The 21,217-nt window shown below is 35.8% G+C and overlaps 2 protein-coding genes across 6 annotated transcripts in view; both read left to right on the plus strand.

Moving 5' to 3' along the window:
• LOC115209409 (putative ankyrin repeat protein RF_0381) overlaps positions 1–15,460 on the plus strand; it is a 144,694-nt gene extending 129,234 nt beyond the window's left edge. For 2 of the 5 annotated variants that reach the window (XM_029777816.2, XM_029777815.2), the window contains exon 3: positions 13,883–15,460. In XM_029777816.2, coding sequence (XP_029633676.1) covers positions 13,916–15,034 — 1,119 coding nt within the window. In that variant the 5' untranslated portion in view covers positions 13,883–13,915 and the 3' untranslated portion in view covers positions 15,035–15,460. Of the gene's footprint in view, positions 1–2,587; positions 3,395–4,515; positions 4,816–13,882 lie in introns of those variants that run through there. The other 3 variants (XM_029777814.2, XM_029777817.2, XM_036501332.1) reach the window with 3 other exon arrangements.
• A 3,513-nt stretch (positions 15,461–18,973) lies between these two features.
• LOC115209534 lies at positions 18,974–20,369 on the plus strand. Its single transcript, XM_029777967.1, has 2 exons — positions 18,974–19,124; positions 20,035–20,369. The coding sequence occupies exons 1-2, from the start codon at positions 18,974–18,976 to the stop codon at positions 20,367–20,369; spliced, it is 486 nt and encodes a 161-aa protein (XP_029633827.1).
• The last annotated feature ends 848 nt before the right edge of the window (positions 20,370–21,217 follow it).

Raw genomic sequence — 21,217 nt, forward strand, 5'->3', positions numbered from 1 at the left:
TTGACCAAAGCCTTGTGTACGTGCGTGTGTGTGTGTGTGTGTGTGTGTGTGTTACCATCCACTGCTTAACAACTGGTGTTGGTTTGCTTACGTCCCCGTAACTTAGTGCTTTAGCTAAAGAGAAAGATCTGATAGGTATCAGACTTTGAAACTAAGTACCTGAGTCGATTTATTCGACCAAAGTCCATCAAGGTGCATTCCAATGACTTCAACAAGTAAAAGACAAAAAAATAACACTGTACTTCTGGATGACTAGGGTCCCCTTCGCTCATGAGTGGCCATGGATTTCTACACCAAGTTCCTTTCCAAATTGGAGACGAAGGCAAAGTTTTGTTTTGTTTTGTGAAAGACTAACAGTTACCGATGTATGAAAGTTTCCTATTGCTGCAGTTCAAAAGAAACGCAAAGACAATGGCGGCTCGTATATAGGAACTGTGGAACTGCAGCACCACCCCCCATTTCCACTCGATATTATCGATAACATTCAATATAATGAGTCCTTTTTTCTTTAATTCTTTCTTTATACTTGTACATTATATAATCCTTAAGTTTAATGTTAGTAGCCATCCTCTAGTTTATGAAAAAAATATATAAAAATTCCTTGTATAAAACTGTGCGCTTCACAGTTCCAGCAACCCGGTGTTTGGCTGTTGTGCGTATGCTCACATGTCCGAGATAGGAAGCTTCACACAAAGGAGAGAGAGAGCACTGCGTGAACGACAGTGCCGGGTGAAAGGTAGTGTTTCTTTTCGACTCCGCGTGTGTTGTGCTTAAAAATGTGTTTATATTCTTAAATGTGATAAAGTGTAGAATTAGATTAGTATCCTGCTTCCAGTTTCAGTGTTGCTGCAGGATTTGAAAAATAGGGCACATTTTCCCCTTATTTTGTGATCTAGTGGGGATTTTTGGAAAACAAGGGGGAATTCGCGGTGATATTCAGTGAACAAATTAAACACACTACTCGGCAGTGGCTAAAACGCGAACTGATCAAGTTTATGTATAAATTTTCTTTCTATGTGTTTGTTTCCTTTTACTCAATATTAAAACAACGGCTAAAAATTTTCTGAAGTAGCATCCCCACTAATTTTATCTACGAGCCACCACTGGTTACGGTTGTTTACCATCAGAAGACAAAGAGCCGAAAGAGAAATCTGGAGGTCTCCTATCCGACGTTCTAACATTTCTGACCCTACACTGATCTCTTGGGAAGGTACTTTTTCATCGTCTCAGAAAGAACGAAAAGCACAGCTAACTTCCGCAGGATTTGAACGCAGAAAGCTGAAACTACCTAAGACTCTCACGTCTCAGCCACTTCGATGCTATATTTCTGATAGTAGAGAGGATATTTAATTGAAAAAACACTTCTTCAAATAAATAAGTAGAAATGAAGAAAAAGGTTGCTAGAGCCAATCACCCATTGCTGGATATATGTAGCAAGAAAATTTAATGTGAAAAATAAATATCTATCCGAGATAACGAATTGGTAGAGCACCGGAATGAATGCGTTGCGCTATTTAGTTATGTTTTTAACGTTCTTAAATTCTGAGTTCAAATCATGCCGAGCTTATCTTTAGCTTTCACCCCGCCCCGGGAGCGATTTTAATAAGTATCACTTTCGTACGAAGGGACGGTTCAACCGATTATATTCATCCTCCTAAATGGAAAACGTCTAACCTCGCACAAGTTGATAGATAGATAGATAGATAGATAGATAGTGTGTGCGCGTGCGCGTGTATATACTGCTATGTATAATATATACACATGTACACACGCACACACATATACGTGTGAGTACATCTATATATAATGAGTGTGTGTGCATGTGCATGTTTGTATATGTGCATATATACGCACATTAACATAGCATAATTTGTATACACATACATGTATATGAATGATTATGAAAAATGTTTGCAAGAAAAATTCCTGCACTACAAAACACGAAACTTAGTACCTGAATTACGTACCTGAATGAAATAGGCAATAACGAAAGTATAACGTTTACAGACGGTATTCTATATGGAATATCAAGAGAATTTGACGCCTGCCTAAAGATAGGTTCTGCAGCTAAAAGATTTATAAATATCCTTGGCAAACGTAAATATTCTCTATCTACCACAGATGCTAGCGATGCTATTGTAACTTTCTATATTTACCTTTATCTTTACTGATTAGTCTCGTTCTCCTCTGCCATTCTACCTAATATCTTGGTTAAGTGCGCTTGGTATCTTAGTTGGTTTTTGCGGATCTTTTTTTTTCCTTTTTTTTTTTTTGCTTTTGTAAATACTGTTGTTTATATCTGTTCGATGCATGAATAACGCATACACACACACATTCATACATAGATACATACATAGATACATACATTCATACATACATACATACATACATACATACATACATACAGACAGACAGACAGACAGACAGACAGACAGACATATACATACACAAACACACATTCATATATATATATATACAGACATACAGTATATATACATACAGAAAGACAGACATACACAAACACACACATTCATATATATATAGAGTGAGAGACAGATAGATAGGCAGACAGACAGACAGGCAGACAGGCAGACAGACAGACAGGCAGACAGACATAATATACATACATACATACATACATACATATGCTAATATACACTTTGTCTTCTATTCATCGCTTCCCTTTCTCTTACGCAACATAATCGAACACACATACACACGCGCTACGGAGTGCACATGTATCAATTATATTACCCTTAGAAAATATATATCGTATATATCTGACTCATCCTCAAGACAACAAAAACCTTCCTCTTCCCTCTCTTCATCTCTCTCTCTTTCTCTCTCTCACTCTCTCTCTCTCTCTCTCTCTCTCTCTCTCTCTCTCTCTCTCTCTCTCTCTCTCTCTCTCTCTCTCTCTCTCTCTCTTTCTCCCACTACAATCTGCATCTTTCAGCTTAATCGGTATTTCGATTTCTGTAAATCATGTGCAACGCTGGTGAATAACGTTTATTTTTCATCACAAACAAAATTTCTTTAAATGTTTACAAGCCAATGACTATCAACAACAGCTACTGAAAAGAAGGGAAAAGGAAAAAAAAAACAAACAGTAGGAAAAAAAGAAACAAGAAAAAAAAAGAAAAGAACAGGAATATATATATATATATATATATATATACCAATTTTGGCCATTTAATCTATGAAATTCGTCTGGTAAATTTCTTTCACCGACGGAATATCTGATTTCTCAAGAATTCGCTAACCACAAGAATGGTATCTTAAATATGGTTGTTGATCAATTTTCCTTGTAAAAAAAAATTATAATTTACTAAGGATGGCAGTTCCAAAGCCGAAACATTGTCAGCACTCGTTGGAAGACAAGAAGGAGAAACAGGTCGTTTAATCATTTCTTTATTTATTTGGGTTTTTATTTTACATGATTGCATGTGCGCACGCACACACGCATCTACACAATACATATCTACACATACATACATATATTAGAAGGTTTGGAGATGATGTACAGGTATTATATATTAGAAAAAATAAGGCGGCGAGCTGGCAGAAACGTTAGTACGCCGGGCGAAATGCGAAGCCGTATTTGACGTTCTGAGTTCAAATTCCGCCGAGGTCGACTTTGCCTTTCATCCTTTCGGGGTCGATAAATTAAGTAATCGACTTAATCCGTTTATCTGTCCTTGTTTGCCCCCTCTATGTTTAGACCCCTTGTGGGCAATAAAGAAATATATATATTAGAAGAAATGAGGTACTCAGAAATCCGGATGGTTTTATATTTACAGATATTTATTAGTATGTTACATGTTTTTATAAATCATATATCATATATGACCCAGGTTTCTGGGTATTTACCCGTCATCAGCGCACGACAATCACACACACACACACATACATACATACATACATACATACATACATACACACACACACACTTGGAAACGAATTCAATGCCCTGTCCAACTGTTGTAGAATCAGGGACTCCCCTATGTGACTCACCATTTTGTGTTGTTATATAGAAAGTCGTTTGCAGCTTTCTGTGACAGACCATGTAAAGAAGTCTGTTTCGTTTCATTTTTTGGTTGGTGTTGAGGGCCAAACATACAAATAGATGTTTATCGATGGCGTGCTTGTGTGTGCGAGTGTGCGCGCGCGCGAGCGTGAATGAGCGTTCAAATCGAAGATACAATCTGAGATGTATTGTTTAAATCTGTGTATGTGTGTGTGTTTGTTTGGTTGGTTGATTGGTTGGCTTGTTGGTTTTGTGTGTGTGTGTGTGTGTGTGTGTGTGTGAGAGAGAGAGAGAGAGAGAGAGAGAGAGAGAGAGAAAGTGTGTGTGTTTGGTTGGTTGGTTGGATGGTTAGTTGGTTGTTGGCTAGTTGGTTTTGTATCTGTATGTGTGTGTTTGGTCGGTGGATTGTCGGTTGTTTGGTTTTGTGTGTGTGTGTATGTGTGTGTGGTTGGTTGGTTGGTTGGTTGGTTGGTTGGTTGGTTGGTTGATTTTGTGTCAGTGCACGTGTATTGTGTGTTTATTTGCTTGGTTGTGTGTATATATGCGCATGTGTGTGCGCATACGTGTGTATGTTTATAGATTTTGTATAAAAATGAGATAGTGTTCGAATCGAAGATACAAGACAGACTCTGTGATGTATGATGTATGAATATGCGTATGATTACAGGCACAACCGAACGAGTAAGAAATTCGCTTCGCACACGTGAGGTCGCGAGTTCGATCCCAATGCATACGATCTTGGGTTGACTGGCTTTTATCCCAAAACCCCAAATCTACCTGAGCTTTCGGCTGGCGGAAATTGTGTGGGTATCATTTGAACAGGCTTTACATGCAATTCAAAAGGTCGCGCACATTCCACACATACACACACGAACGTACACACACGCATGCATGTACACACACACATTTATTTTTCTGCAAGCTAAGAGTTTATATATATATATATGTATGTATGTAGTATGTATGTATGTATGTATGTATGTATGTATGTATATATATATATATATGTATATATATGTTCATATGCATATTTTATATATATATATATATCTATATATATATATATATATATAATAAGCCACATATATAGTATATACAATATATATATATTCTTATTTTCTTTTATTCTTTTACTTGTTTCAGTCGTTTGACTGCGGCCATGCTGGGGCACCGCCTTTAGTCGAGCAAATCGACCCCAAGACTTATTCTTTATAAGCCCAGTATTTATTCTGTCGGTATCTTCGGCTGAACTGCTAAGTTACGGGGACGTAAACACACCAGCATCGGTTGTCAAGCGATGTTGAGGAACGAATACAGCCACACAAACACACACACGCACACACACACACACACACACACACATATATATATTTATATATATATATTTATACATACGACGGGCTTCTTTCAGTTTCCGTCTACCAAATCTACTCACAAGGCTTTGGTCGGCCCGAGGCTATAGTAGAAGACACTTGCACAAGGTGCCACGAAATAGGACTGAACCCGGAACCATGTGGTTGGTAAACAAGCTACTTACCACACAGCCACTCCTGCACCTGTATATATTTATATATATATATTGTTTGTTTACTTAAATACGTTCCACAAGCACAAACGCACAAATACTTTCTCTCTAACGCTGAAGGATATACCTTTAAAAAGGAAGAGGAGGATTAATGGTAGAGGAGGAGGGGGAAGGGGAGGAGCAGGGGGAAGGGGAGGAGGAGCAGGGGGAGTCTACAAAATTTTACGCTCATCAGCATTACCCACCATTATAAATGATACCATATTGCTGCTTAAGAAAGTAACTCAGCTTTCGAGCTGTCTTGAAACAGAATCCTGCAACTCCTCTCACCTCGCTGCCAACTCTACAGCTATGTGTTATACATGAAAAGCGTTCGTTAATCAAAATTAGCTACCCCCACCCCCAGCTTAACATTGCTATATTCTCAAGTTGATATATGAAGATAACAACAGCCATTTCCTTGCCGTCTATTAGAAATGTGCATTTATATGATGGCCATGCTAGAATTTAATTTATTTATGAAATTACGCAAAAGTGGACAACAAAATTTCCAAATACCTTTAGTTTAGTTATATAGAATAAATAAATAAATAAAAAAGATACTGCGAAATGTGTGTGTGTGTGTGTGTGTGTGTGTGTGTGTGTGTGTGTGTGTGTGTGTGTGTGTGTGTGTGTGTGTGTGCGTGCGTGTGCGTGCGTGTGTGTGCGTGTGTTTTATGCGTATGAATGCTTTTGAATTTTACAAAAAAAATAAATGGATGAAAACGTATTTAATATATACAGAAGAATTCCGCCAAAGTCGACTTTGCTTTTCATCCTTTCCGGCTCGATAAAATAAGTACCAGTTGAATCCTAGTGTCGATGTAATCGCTGTATCCCCTTCGTCGAAATTGCTGGCCTTGTGCCAAAATTTGAAAACAATAGAGAAGAATTTATACACATACATACATACATACATACTTACATACATACATAATACATACATACCTATATCTATATGTGTGAGTGTGCATATATTTATTTGTATACACCGTAAGGTTGTGAGTTCGATTCCCGGCGACGCGTTGTGTCCTTGAGCAAGACACTTTATTTCACGTTGCTCCAGTCCACTCAGCTGGCAAAAATGAGTTGTACTTGTATTTCAAAGGGTCAGCCTTGTCACTCTCTGTGTCACGCTGATTATCCCCGAGAACTACGTTAAGGGTACACGTGTCTGTGGAATGCTCAGCCATTTGCACGTTAATTTCACGAGCAAGCTGTTCCGTTGATCGTATCAGCTGGGACCCTCGTCGTCGTAACCGGCGGAGTCTTCTTTGTATACACACACACACATACCTATATATACACATGCCTATATATATATATGTGTGTATATATGTGCATGTATACATATATGTGTGTGTACATATAATGTATGTATATGTATACACACACGCACACACATTCACATACACACACATAAAATATAATCCCTTGTAAATTTATTTCATTTTAACCCATTGTCACACTTCGTCTACTGCTTGGTAAAAGCCATCTTCAGTTTTATTTCATTTTCATCTTATTATCACTATCATTTAAAGATTTGATTTTAATATTTTTATTATTATTAGTATCATTCGGTTCGCCTTTATTCTGTTACTGCTATTGTTGTTGATACTATTATTGTGATATTACATTTGTATTTGGTTTTGTATCACTACAACTATGTGTCTCCCTCGAATCTAACAAATTGATTGATGGAGAATGATAGGCATGCTATATCTGATGAAACTCAAATAAATCCGACAGCTCTTGATTGCATTCCACCTGAGGAAGCACCAACACAGCTGTTACTGGAAAATATTTAATTATAAGATTATTCTAAAGAATAATCTTATATAATCTATATATATAAAACTGAGAATGTGTGTCTGTCTGTCTGTCTGTCTGTCGGTGTGAATCTCTAAAACTTGAGAACTACACATCCAATTTCATTCAAATTTTACACATGCCTTACTTAGAGTCCAGGGAGTGTCATGGGCAACTTCTTGCCTAGGGTGAGCCCACAACAATATCATATCTTCTCCACTATTTCAGTATTACGCGTTAAAAGTGAAACAAAAACATCTCTCTATTGTAATGTCAGATACTTTCACTTTAATACTGAAACTATTAAAGTCAAACTATTATATAAGAGAGATGAACCATTAACAGTGGACATCCATTTTGCTAGAAGAAGATCCGCTATAGTCTTCTATGCTACACCACTGGTTTTCAATTCATATTAATCAAATTAATATTCAATTTCTCACCCTTATTATTTTAAATTTAAATTTAAAACCAGGACCATGTGTTTTGGAACAAAGTTTGTTACCACACAACCACACCTGCACCTATGTATGTATGTATGTGTGTGTGTGTATAGCTGTATATGTATACATTTATTTCTATACATATAGATGTATATGTATACATGTATATGTGTAGATAGATATATATAGATAGATGTATATGTAATATGTACACATATATATTCACATATATACATGCATACATATATACACCCATACACACACATACACACACACACACACACACACACACACACACACAGGTGCAGGTGTGGCTATGTGGTAACAAACTTGGTTCCAAAACACATGGTCCTCAATTCAGTCCCACTGTGTGGTGATTTGGCATGTGTCTTCTGCTATAGCCTCAGACCAACCAAAGCCTCGTCAGTGGATTTTGTAGACAGAAACTGAAAGAAATCAATCGTATATATATGTAAGTCTGTCTGTGTCTCCTTCATCACTGCATAACAACTGGTGTTCGTTTATTTACATCCCCATAACTTACTGGTTTCACAAGAATAAACTGATAGAATAAGTACCAGGCTTATCAAAATAAAAAAACCCATTAGGCAGTATCTCATATTTTTGTTTTCCCACACAATTTATCTCTCTCTCTCTCTCTCTCTCTATATATATATATATTATATATATATATATATATATATATATAATATATATATATATATATATATATATATATATATATATATATATATAGATTTCGTAGACAGAAACTTAAAGAAATCAATCGTATATATATATGTATGTATATATTTAAGTGTATGTGTGTGACTTTGTTTCTGTGTTTCACCCTCATCACTGCTTCACAACTGCTGTTCATTTATTTACATCCCCATAACTTACTGGTTTCACAAGAAGAAACTAATAGAATAAGTACCAGGCTTATCAACATAAAAAAGCACTACGCTGTGTCTCATATTTTTGTTTGCCCACTCAGTTGTATCTATCAATTTATCTTTGTGTGTGTGAGTGTGTGTATATATATATAATACACACACACACACACGCACGCACATATATATTATATATATATATATATATATATATATATATATATATAATATATATATATATATATATATATATATATACATGTATGTATATGTGTACATTCATATTTATTATATCAAAGACAATGTCTTTATGTGTTCGTGTATTACTTATACATTCGAAAACTGCTGCACCGATCATAATGAAATTTGGAACACAAAATCGAAGCCCAAGGAGAAGGGTAATGCTGTGTGTTTCATACAATTTCATGGACCAAAATTTCTGAATGGATCCTTATGATATTTGAAACTTAGATTCAATGCATAAGGGCGGGTATAATGCAATATGTTTGGTTTGAATTTCGGATGGCTTAAAGGGGGCAGAACCCCCCATGAAAATTCATAAATTTTCGATGTTGATGAAATTTCAACCACGGGTAATTGACACACATCAGGAAGTATTCTCAAAGTTTCCACTTCACATGAGGATTCTAGGACACCCTAATGGGGGCCTTAACTTCCAAATTTTAGTCATTTCTTTTATGATCCAAAACTAAGTCAAAAGTACTGAATGGATCTTTACGAAATTTGGAAATTATATTCTATGCATAAGGGCCACAAACCCCATGACAATTCATATATTTTTGCTGTTGATGAAATTTTAACCATAGATATTAGATACAAATGAAGTAATATTTATTAAATTTCCTCTTCTTACAAGTTAGAAAGACCCCTTCATGGGGACTTAACACCCACAATTTTGTCATTTTATCTAAGCAAAGACGAATAATTGTACTCTTGGAAGTTGTGGGGTCATTCGAGCATAGAAGATGTGCATTATTTGTAATTCAATGGTACAACAGTGTAAGAGTTTGCTTTGACATACACTTACATTGTGATTTCTGCAAAATGGTGCATAAATTGTCAAGTAAATGAAAGGCATCTATGCCTCCACTGATTCAGTTGCAAAGTGTTGAGTAAAGTTATTTGATTGCAAATCTCCTTTCAGTCTTTTTATTATCACTGGGTCACACATAGTCCCCACATGGTAACATTGATTTTAAGACCTTCCCAGATGAGTGACTGGTTATTCAAAGACATTTATAGATTGTATATTTATTCTGTCCAGTTACGTATCAGTATAGTGGTCATTTGCAAACTCCAACTTTCATTTCTCCTTAGCCCTCACGTCACACAGTTGTTAATGTTTACTTCAGTTGGATCACGCCCTTCCAATTGCTATAGATTCGTAATGCATCTTACGGCTGTGCCTGTCAACTGGATGATGACGAATACTACATTGGGAGTGGTAACGTCTAAGGTACTGTAGCTGACTGCTTATTGTGATCATTCGTCTTTTGGTTTCCTGTAGCTTTGCTCTCTTTTACAAACCCAGTGAACATATATTTCCTATTTCAAAGAAATTCAAACAACAGATATAAGACCCAAGTAAAAAAGATTCTCAACAATTCAACTTCTCTGGTTGACATTAAGACACCCACCCCCAACAGGGGCGTTAACTCTCACATTTTAGAGCTCCATGACCTCCATTTTTCAGGAGCAAAATCCTTTTAACAGGTTCTATAAGACTGGAATTTTGGAATATGCGCATAAAAATCAGCAGTATGGGATAGATGTGGCTCGATTACAATTTTTGGGGTATGTGTAAAGAGGGAAATAACCCTCATCTGCAATTTTGATGAAATTCGAAACATAGGTATTCCAGTTCATTACAGAAAATATAACAGAAAAGTCTAATTCTTCAATTGTATGTAACTCGGGTAACGCCGGGTATCTCTGCTAGTGATATATAAATGTAAAGCTGGTGTCCGATGCAGAAACAAATGTTGTGATTTATTATTAAAACCTGCTCTTTCCCATCTTCGTGTAATATTATGGTCAACAACAAGCATATGTACAAAAATGAAGGTTCGGCAATACAGTTCTTTAGTTTTACCAACATTTCCACATAGTTATATGGCTATGAAATATGGAAAATACGTATTTGTGAACGTGAACAAAAAGCTGAACAACACGTTCCACTACCGATGCATATGGAAGACCCTCAAAATCACCTAGCGAAACAATATTACAAACGAGGACAGACTTCTGCGAAGAAAATCCCAACCAGTGCAAAGCATTGAGTTGGTTATTTCCTTTTTTTTTTTTTTACTTGACAGATCGTATTCTTCCCCGCCAACCACAATAACGCTAGCGTGTGTGTGTGTGTGTGTGTGCTAATACTCAAAGATTTTTATCGCTCATCTATCCAAATACATCTAATGTCCACCCATCCTTATAAAAACCATAAACCCTTTATCCACCCCCACAATCGTGAGCGCCCAGTCTCAGGAGTAGCTGAGAGTAGAGCGTCAACTTTTGATACAAGAAACGTATCTGTCCAAACAACCCAACGTAATGAGTTCTGTATTAGATAATGTTTGTGCTATGTAATGTATATTGTAATATACATTATGACTATGGCGACGGAGATAGCAGAATCGTTAGCACGCCAGGGAAAATGCTAAGCGGTATGTCGAGCTAGCAGAAACGTTAGCACGCCGGGCGAAATGCGTAGCCGTATTACGTCTGCCGTTACGTTGTGAGTTCAAATTTCGCCGAGGTTGGCTTTGCCTTTTATCCTTTCGGGGTCGTTTAAATAAGTACCAGTTACGCACTGGAGTCGATATAATAGACTTAATCCGTTTGTCTGTCCTTGTTTGTTCCTTCTGTGTTTAGCCCCTTGTGGGTAGTAAAGAAATAGGTATTTCGTCTGTCTTTACGTTCCGAGTTCAAATTCTGCCGAGAACGACTTTGCCTTTCATCCTTTCGAAGTCATTATAATAAGTACCGGTTGAACACTGCGGTCGATGTAATCGACTATCCCTCTCCCCAAAAATGTCAGACCTTGTACCTTTAGTAGCAAGGGATATATTTTACAACTCTTACATTACGATCGATCGATCGATCGATAGATAGATAGATAGATAGATAGATAGATAGATAGGTAGGTAGATAGATAGATAGATAGGTCTCTCCATCTTCGTCAATTTCCTGCGATTCTTTCTGCTCCTGTCTAACAGGTCCTCATGCATTTTAGGTCTTCTTAGTGTTACCGACACCAGATGTTCTTGGACTAGTTTTTTTTTCCGTATCCCCCCCCCCTTCCGGTGTCCACATCATTGCAGTCTTGCAATATGAAATGTTTGACAGATGCAAAATCTGACCTAACACAAGTGAAACTGACATAGATCAATGATGTTTGCAATAGCTGGGATTTGCTTCTCAATTTGTAATTCTGTTTCGCCAGGTGACTTTGAAGATATTATGTAGGCATCGTTATGGGAATCTTTTCTTCTTTTTTTCTTCTTTCTTTTATCTGTTTCAGTTATTAGACTGTGACCATGCTGAGGCACCGCCTTATAAAATTTTAGTCGAATAAATCAACCCCCGTTCTTTTTTAAAGCCTGGTACTTATTCTACCGATCTCTTTCGCCGAACCGCTAAGCTACGGGGACGTAAACACACCAGCACCGGTAGTCAAGTGGTGAGGGGGACAAACACTGACACAAACACACACCTGTGTGGTAAGAAGCTTGCTTCCCAACCACATGGTTCCGGGTTCAGTCCCACTACGAGGTACCTAGGGCAAGTGTCTTCTACTATAGTCTCGGGCCGACCAAAGCCTTGTGAGTGGATTTGGTAGACGAAAGAAGCCCGTCGTACACATACATACATACATACATATATATAATTATATATATATATATAATTATATATATATATATATATATATATATATACATATATATGACGGGCTTCTTTCAGTTTACGTCTACCAAATATATATATATATATATATATATATATATATATATATATGACGGGCTTCTTTCAGTTTACGTCTATCAAATCCATATATATATATATACATGTCAATCGGAACGGAACTCGGTCGTAAGTCGAGGAGAAGGTGTATATTATTTAAAGCAGTTTGATTCTTTTCCGAGCGATTTAAAGTTTTGCGGGCGTCTAATAGAGGCCCGTCCCTTTCAGACTTTCATTGTCGAATGGAGAAATACCATTCAGTAATCTATGCCTGTTAGGGACCCACGAAACTTTAAATCGCATGGTGCCGAATCAGACTGTTTTGTATAATACATGTAACTCCTACTAAATGTGTTCAGTGTTTTTTTCTTCTTTTGTTTTTCCACTCAATCGACAGAAAGTTACAAAAATTCTTCATTAGCGAAACGTTGTGCGCATGTCACTTATCAAACTTACCGTGCGTGTACGCGCGCACGCACACATACACACATATTTACACTCGCGCACAGCTATTTCAGATTTGTTGAATGCATTCATTCTCGATTACATTATGTGCTATTTATGCGCTGTTGTATTTTTGTTTTTCTATAATTCTTATAAAAACCATTATTTTCAGGCACTATTTCGCTACATTTCAGATTCAAATTTTTCCTACTTTCCTTTAAACAATGTAAGATTTGTTATTTGATGTAGATCAAATGCTGTGTTGTAGATATCAGTTTTAAAATCTTCGGCTTAACTGTTAAAATTTAAAAGACAAATATTAGTACGGTACTGTATAAATAAAATAAATTCAATATCACAATTAAAAAATAATTTCCTTGTTAATATTTGACATACAAATAGGGTAACGGAGCTGGCAGAAGGCATAGCAGGCAAAATGCTTAGCGGCATTTCGACCGTCTTCATGCTCTGAGTTCAAATTCCGCTGAGGTCGACTTTGCCATTCATCCTTTCGAAGTCGATAAATTGAGTACCAGTTGAGTACTGGGATCGATGTAATCGACTTACCCCAGTCCTGAAATTGCTGGTCTTATGCCAAAATTTGTAATCAATATTTTTACATATAGCCTTCAAAATATTTGAAAATAATTTCTTTTTCATGAAACAAGCTTCATTTTTCAAAAGTTCAATTCTAATATCTCGTTTTTGTTTCGATCAGTTGTAGGCTTTTGGACAAAAATCAACAGAGAAAATGCCTGAATCTGCCGAAGGTGACTGGTCTTTAATTGAAGCCGCCAGAGATGGACGTCTTTCAAATGTTCAAGAGTTGTTGGAAAGCAAATGTGCTAATTATATCCACCGTGACCAATCAGGTCGGACACCTTTACATTATGCTGCTGAAAATGGTAACCTACAGATATTGTGTTTGCTCATTGAAGCTAATTTTGATATAAACGCTAAAGATAACCAAGGTCAGACACCTTTGCACATAGCTTGCCACTATCGACAATTGGAAATAGCAACTTGCCTGATCGCTCTAGGCTGTGATGTTAATACGTGCGACATTCAACACAACACACCACTGCACCGTGCCACACGCTCAAATCTCGATCAGTTGGTATCTGTGCTTTGTGAATGTGGTGCGTCAGTGAATGCTCTTAACTGCTGTCAATGGTCACCATTATATGAAGCTATTCGAATTGGTAATGAAACCATAATATCTTGCCTGCTTGACTATGGCGCTGACATCAACTTAATACAAAGAAACAACATGTCACCTTTCCTTACAGCAATATTTTACCACCGAATTGCATCGCGGAATAGCTACAACATAAGTTCGATTCTGAAATCTTTCATTCAATACGGCAGTCTTCTGAGTCACAGTGACGGTGTCTGGTCCCATTTATCAGCTGCTGTTTCCATTGATCAGACGGACGTTGGTATCATACTTATTCTAAACGGATGTCGCATTGAAAAGCGTGGACGTTACAGTCGCAGTCTTCTAGTTGATATGTTTGATCGGTGTGAAACCCGATTAGTGAAACTTTACGTTTTAGCCGGATATCCGGTGACTTGGGATGAAATTGATCAATGTTCACGTCGTGTACCCAGCTTCTCTCGTTCATTTATGAGACTCGTCCAACCGGGTTCGGACATTTCAAGTGCCAGACGACACCTTCTCGACTGGTTACGTAAACGTATTAAAACACCTTGTACACTCAGTGAAATGTGTCGAACCTCAATTCGTTCTAAATTAAATGAAGTCAGTGGAGACACAAACATCAACCCATTCATTGAGCGGTTGCCATTACCTAAATCTATCAAAGCCTATATAAGTATGTCCGATTGGATCTCAGAAAACTTGTCTTGATAATATTAATAGAAATTTCTGTGGACTCAGCTCAAGGCGAGATTTTGTAGGAATGGAATTTAGTCTATTAAATTGACTACTGTATATTACTGGTGCTTATTTTATGAAACCAGAGGTGATGAGTAAAAAAATAAAGTTGCCACCTGTGGAATCTGAGGTCAAAAACAAGAAGCGCTGCACTAAATACTATAAAACATTTATTTCGGCGTTATACTGTTTGTGCTAACATAACGGATGTAAAATATTCATGCAATGACAACAGCATGACCATAATTTAATCGATGTGAATATTAAGTTTTATTTTTGTATGGATATATATTTATACTTATGCTTGTGTTTTTGACAGTATTTTCATTTCATTTACTGATTTTGGTTTACCTCGACGATTGCGTCAGCAAAATAAAACAAATATGTTGGGAAAAGAAACTAAGATTGCCACTTCTTTTTCTCTTTCAGTTATCAAAAGATTTTTTGTAAATTGTTCTCCAGTTTAGCCGTTAAATACAGGGTGTCTCAGAATTAACTATTTCAATAAAACTGGGCAATTTAAAAAAAAAACTGAAAGACATTTTATGTTTATCATTTAATTATGATGCCAAAACAAATAGATTTAAAAATCTTACCTCAAAACTTTATTGAAAAATTTCAACATGTGTTCCGTCTGTATCCCTTCAAATTCCAACTCCATCCTTAGCGTTGCGAAACATTTTCAAGCATTTCAGGAATTATCTCCTGCACTGCTAACTGAATGCGTTCTTTCAATTCAGCTAAACTATTACTCCATGCTGGGGGTGGAGATTAAGAAAATGATTGCGACCAAATTTAAAAAAAAAAAAGCGGGATATAACAGGAATGAGAATAAAATCATAAAAATTATAAGTTAAATACAAAATTTTAAATTTATACACTTTTAGATTTGACTGGGCCTGATGAAGCCTTCTGGCTTCACAGACCCCAGTAGAACCGTCCAACCCCTTGCTAGCATGGAAAACGGACGCTAAACGATGATGATTAGCACGTATTAAACATGATAAACATAAATAAAAATGAATTTTTTTTTTTTATAATTGTTCGATTTCACTGAAATATTTAATTCTGAAACACCGTTTTTATAACACTTCTATGAAACCTTTTTTCAATTTTCATCATAATCTGGCTTCGTTAACTTAGTTCATGCATTTAGACCGGCAGAGTCCTGATCGAAGCACACCATATAACTGGGCATAACATGTTTCGACATTTTTTTTTTCCAGATTTATATTTAGAAACCTCAAGGATTACGATTTTACAAAAAGAAATTTAGTTTAATATGTTCATCCCCATTTAAACCTCTCAATTTATTAGAGTTTTAATTTCTTTATTTTTATTATTGGTTTTTCAAAAATAATTTTTGAAAATGAAAATGTGATGCAGTTTCGCGCATCCGCGAAGCACAATAGAAGCGCCAGTTTCTTTCACTTTGTTTCTGTAGACACAAATGATGAAAACTTCTTACTTTGTGTGTGTGTGTGTGTGAGTGGAAAATGGAAAATCATTTATGTGGTTGTTGCTGTTCCAAAAGCATGATGTGTTTGTATGATGATGGGGTGGGGGGAATGGAGTCACTAACATTTAAAAGACATGGATTCTTCTCTTAAAACGGCTTCCCTTCATTGTTTTGCAATGTGTGAAAAAAAATGTGGAGGGAAATCCTGATAAAAATTGGAAAATTCAAACGGTTATTTCTGAATGTCTGCTTTTTCAATTTCCGGTAGGCTTCGGTGGGGCACAGTGAGTAATATTTACAGAATTTTTTTTTACTTTAAAAAAAAATATTTTTTACAAATGTTCACTACCTTGCAAAAACTATATCAGTAAAGACCTTCTCTAAATGCAGTAAAACCTATTCAGGACACTATTTCAGAAAATTATCACTGTTCTCTTTGAGCATTTGGAATACAAATTTAGGCGGGGCAAAATGAGTAAGACAAGATAAAGTAAATTTGTTTTTCCAATTTTCTAGAATTACATTTGAAAATAAGATTCATACACATAAACATCCATCCTCAGACACCAGAAAAATCAGAAATGCAACAAAAATTTTAAATATTTTGATCAAATGAAAGGGGATCATAGAAAAATAGCACATAATATGGAACTAAATCTAAAAACTCAACATAAAATATTCTCTATAGCTTTTTCTTGATCTGCTGGAGTAGCTTTCTTCCATACATATTTTTGCACTAAGCAGTTAAAGCGAAATAATTACTAAAATTAATCATTACTCATTTTGCCCCAATTTAGACTTTTTTTAACTTGAAGATTATCAAATTAGATATTAGTTTGGAAAAAAAATTATGTAAAATCAAACAGAGAAAAGAATATTGATGGTTAAACATCAAAAATTATCCAGATATTTTTTTATCAACCTCAATTACAATCAAGTCAAATTTGAAGAAAAATTTCTTGAAACAAAAAAGTACCTGTCTCTTATGTTTCAAACTTTCAGCTTTAACAACAACTATGTAAACTATACTGACCAATTTTTATTCCAAAAGATGATGCAACAGTACAAAATGAGGATGCAATAATTGCAATGTAATGGTTTCTAAACAGGTAGGGAAAAAATAAAACAAGAAATCAGAAATTATTCATTTTGACCCAGTTACCAATCTTGACCCACTTCCATATGGTATTTTCAAGTGTTTGACAGAATAATGAAAAATATAGGAAAAAATATGAAAGAAAAAGGGTTTGATTTAATGGAAAATATTTGAATATATATGCAATAATTCTAAAACCGAAAAAGAATGCTTTTAGCTGTTGGGAGATGTAATTTTATAATTAAAACTAAATTCAAAAATTATATTTTGAAACATTTCCTTACTTGTTTCATAAAATAAGACAAGTTTTCAATGCCTCACTGAAATACGTTTAGAAGTAGAAATGTGTGTGTGTGTGTGTGTGTGTGTGTGTGTGTGTGTGTATGTGTGCATGTGTGTGTGCCTTGACTTGATTGGTCAAGCCAAGGTTATTGCTCAGTGATGCATTGAAAGAAGGAATCTGACAATAACTTCTTTCTCTCAATCTCTTTATCTTTATATACATTCATACTTACACACACACACACTCATACACACACACACATACACACACACACACACACACAACACACACACACACACACACACACACACACACACACACTCATTTTCAGGAGTTTCCCTTTACTCTGTCTTTGTCCCAAAAGCAGCAACAATTCCCTTGAGAATTGTAAGCTGCCTTGGGACTGCTTTTAATTGAATTAATTGATATCTCTAAGGTGGCAAAATCTATGGTTGTTTATCATAAAAGAGAGTCCATTACACTTTTTAAGAACTCAAGATACTTTTGTATATTGAAAGAGAGCTTTTTCATGCCTGATTGCTGAGAAGTGCTACAAGCTCATTGTTGCAGGGTGGCCCCAGTATCACAAATGCTTGGGCACTCGCCCCCTCCACACCCCTATAAATCTAGCCCTGCCTTTCTTACCACTTTGTCCCACGTCTTCCTGAGTCTATCTCTTCCACATGTCCCCTTCACAATAAAACATTCATCTCAATTTTAACCACATCATGGTCATGGCAGGTAATTTTTTTACCCATAATTTAAGAAACTAATGTGAAATGTAACTAAAGTTTGCAATCTGAGTTTGCACTTAATCTTGTGAGAACTGGCAGCAACAGAACATGAACAATACAGTAATTATGTACTCCCAAGAAAACCTTCGGACATAAACTTTAATGACACAATAGATATAGTGTGTAAAATTTTCAGTGAAAAAAGCTCGTTCTTCAACATACATTGTAAGCATCTGAACATAGAGAAAAACAATGATGAGAACTACATCACTTATGCTGGTAGAGTAAACAGGAAATGCAAGAAGTTTAAGCTGGACAAATCAAATCCAGATATGTCCAAATGGGACTTACTGCTGAAAAGGATGCAAAAGTTAGAACTAGAATTTTTGCAAAGCTGGAACAAAACCAGGATGTAACCCTACAGCAAGTGTCAGATGAATGTGAAAGGATAGTCAAATTAAGACACAACACAGAGAAAATTGAACATAAAGGTTGTTTCCAAGTAAAGCAAGTGTGAAACAGTCAGAATAGAGATAAAGTGTTTTCTAAAAACACGACAAAAACCAGGAAATAAACCCATGTTTTGCATGTGGAGGTATACACCTCAGGAAAAATTGTCCATTTAAAAAAAAATGGAGTGCTTTTGTTGCAGAAATATAGGACATAAAGATACATTGTAGAACAAAGAGGACAAAATGACAGAACAAAGGAAAAAGATTAAATAGTATGTCATCAGAAGAAATAGGAAATATAACAATGAGGAAATTCACGAATGTGAAAATCAGAAGTACAAGTGTTAAAATGTAATTGGACACTGGTAGTGGCATCACCATTATAAATGACAAAACATGGAAATATGTTGGTAAGCCAAAATTAATTAAATCTAAAAACGTAGCACATGATGTTACAGGATAAAAAATTATATTGTCTTGGTGAATTTGCATGTAGTGTAAGATTTCAAAATCTTACAAAAAGGCAAAGATTTATGTGTTAAAAAATTCAAAAATTTGACACAGAGTGGATGGAACTATTCAATATATATATATGGAAATATAATCAGTTCAATCAAAAGTTCAAATGAGACTAAAGGACTGAAACAAAAGATTGCAGTAAAACAGACTGGAACACATGTATGTAGACCAAAATTAAATAAAACATTGCCCTATGATAAAAAGTAAACATTCTGGGCCTTTAAATGGTTCTTACTGCTTAGTGGTAGTTGATAGTTTTTCGAAATGACCTGAAATTTACAAGTGTAAAAAAACCAGCCTCCTCAAGTGTGACAAATTTTTTACATAAACTGTTTGCAAGATTTGGCATCTCAAACAAGATAGTTGTCTGACAATGGAATGCAGTTTGTATCTGTTGAATTTTTTTAAATTTGTGAAACGTTCTTGGTAGAACATACAACTACAGTACCATACCATCCCAGATCTAATGGACAAGTAGAACACTTTGTTGATATCTTCAAAAGAGCCCTTAGAAAATCGAATAAGGAAGTCACAGATGAAGTAACTCTACTACAATTTTTAAGAGTGTACCAAGTGACACCAAACCTGAATACACCAGGGGCTAACTCACCAGCAGAGCTGATGTTTGCAAGGAAAGTAAAATCAGTCTTTGATAAATTGCTACCTGGCAAGAAAAGAAAAAGTGCCAGGGATGACATAGCTAAATTATTTAAAGTTGTTGGAAAGGTGTATATGAGGGCATACAAGAATGGAAAACAAATTTGAGAATATGGTGTAATTATCAAATGCATAGGTAAAATGATGTATTGGGTAAAAAGTAGAAAGGGCATAAAAAAGAGACACAGGAACCAACAGATAAAAGAGATTCATGGAAAGCAAACCAAAGAAATTGGAGGAACCAATGGAATGGTTGTATGATATGTCCCAAGTATCAATGCCACTACAGGTGATTGAACCCAGGTGTACAAGTGAGAGGAAAAGAAAACATACAGAGTTCCTGAAAATAGATACCAATTACAAAAAAATATTAAATTGTATGACAAAAATACTAAAAAAAAGGGGAGGTGGGGTGAATAAAAAAAATTTGGCTAAATAAAATGACACTTCCTAATAAAAACTTAAAAGGGGAGATGTAGGGAATTAGTAATAATGGCACACCCCTCCCACGTAACGAATGGAATAACTTAGTCATTATAAGTAGAGAGAGTACGTAGTAGGCAGTCAGTGATAGTCGTGTCTCCAGAGTTGTCGAGTCATTTGATTCCCTGTTGTAATTTGCTGTTAGTCACTTCACGTAAGTCGCTTGTTGCTTAATTGTTGAAGGTCTACTGTACCTAAGTGTTGAATTATCGAAATTGTTGTTCGTTACCTGTTAATTTTTGTTTTCTTCCCCATTTATGGGTGAAGTTGTTACTAACGAAGTAATGCAGAGTCAACCAGTTCCAGCAGGCAGTTAATCTGCAGTGACTGGGAAAAGTTTGACAGCAGATATTTTACAAGTAAGAGAGGTGAAGATAGATGAGATGAATTTAAAGAATTTCAACAAACTGATAGCGAAGGAAGGAGACAGACTATGGTTGACTCCGCCGAAGGAAATAGTTGAAAGGACAGTG

The sequence above is a fragment of the Octopus sinensis genome, linkage group LG3 (assembly GCF_006345805.1).
Source record: "Octopus sinensis linkage group LG3, ASM634580v1, whole genome shotgun sequence".
NCBI lineage: Eukaryota > Metazoa > Mollusca > Cephalopoda > Octopoda > Octopodidae > Octopus > Octopus sinensis.

Bases quoted from the DNA above. Each gene is read 5' to 3' on its own strand.
- LOC115209534 (XM_029777967.1), top strand. From the start codon at position 18,974: ATGGGACTTACTGCTGAAAAGGATGCAAAAGTTAGAACTAGAATTTTT. The intron at 19,125-20,034 runs GTTGTTTCCAAG...CGTTCTTGGTAG, and splicing joins AGAGAAAATTGAACATAAAG to AACATACAACTACAGTACCA.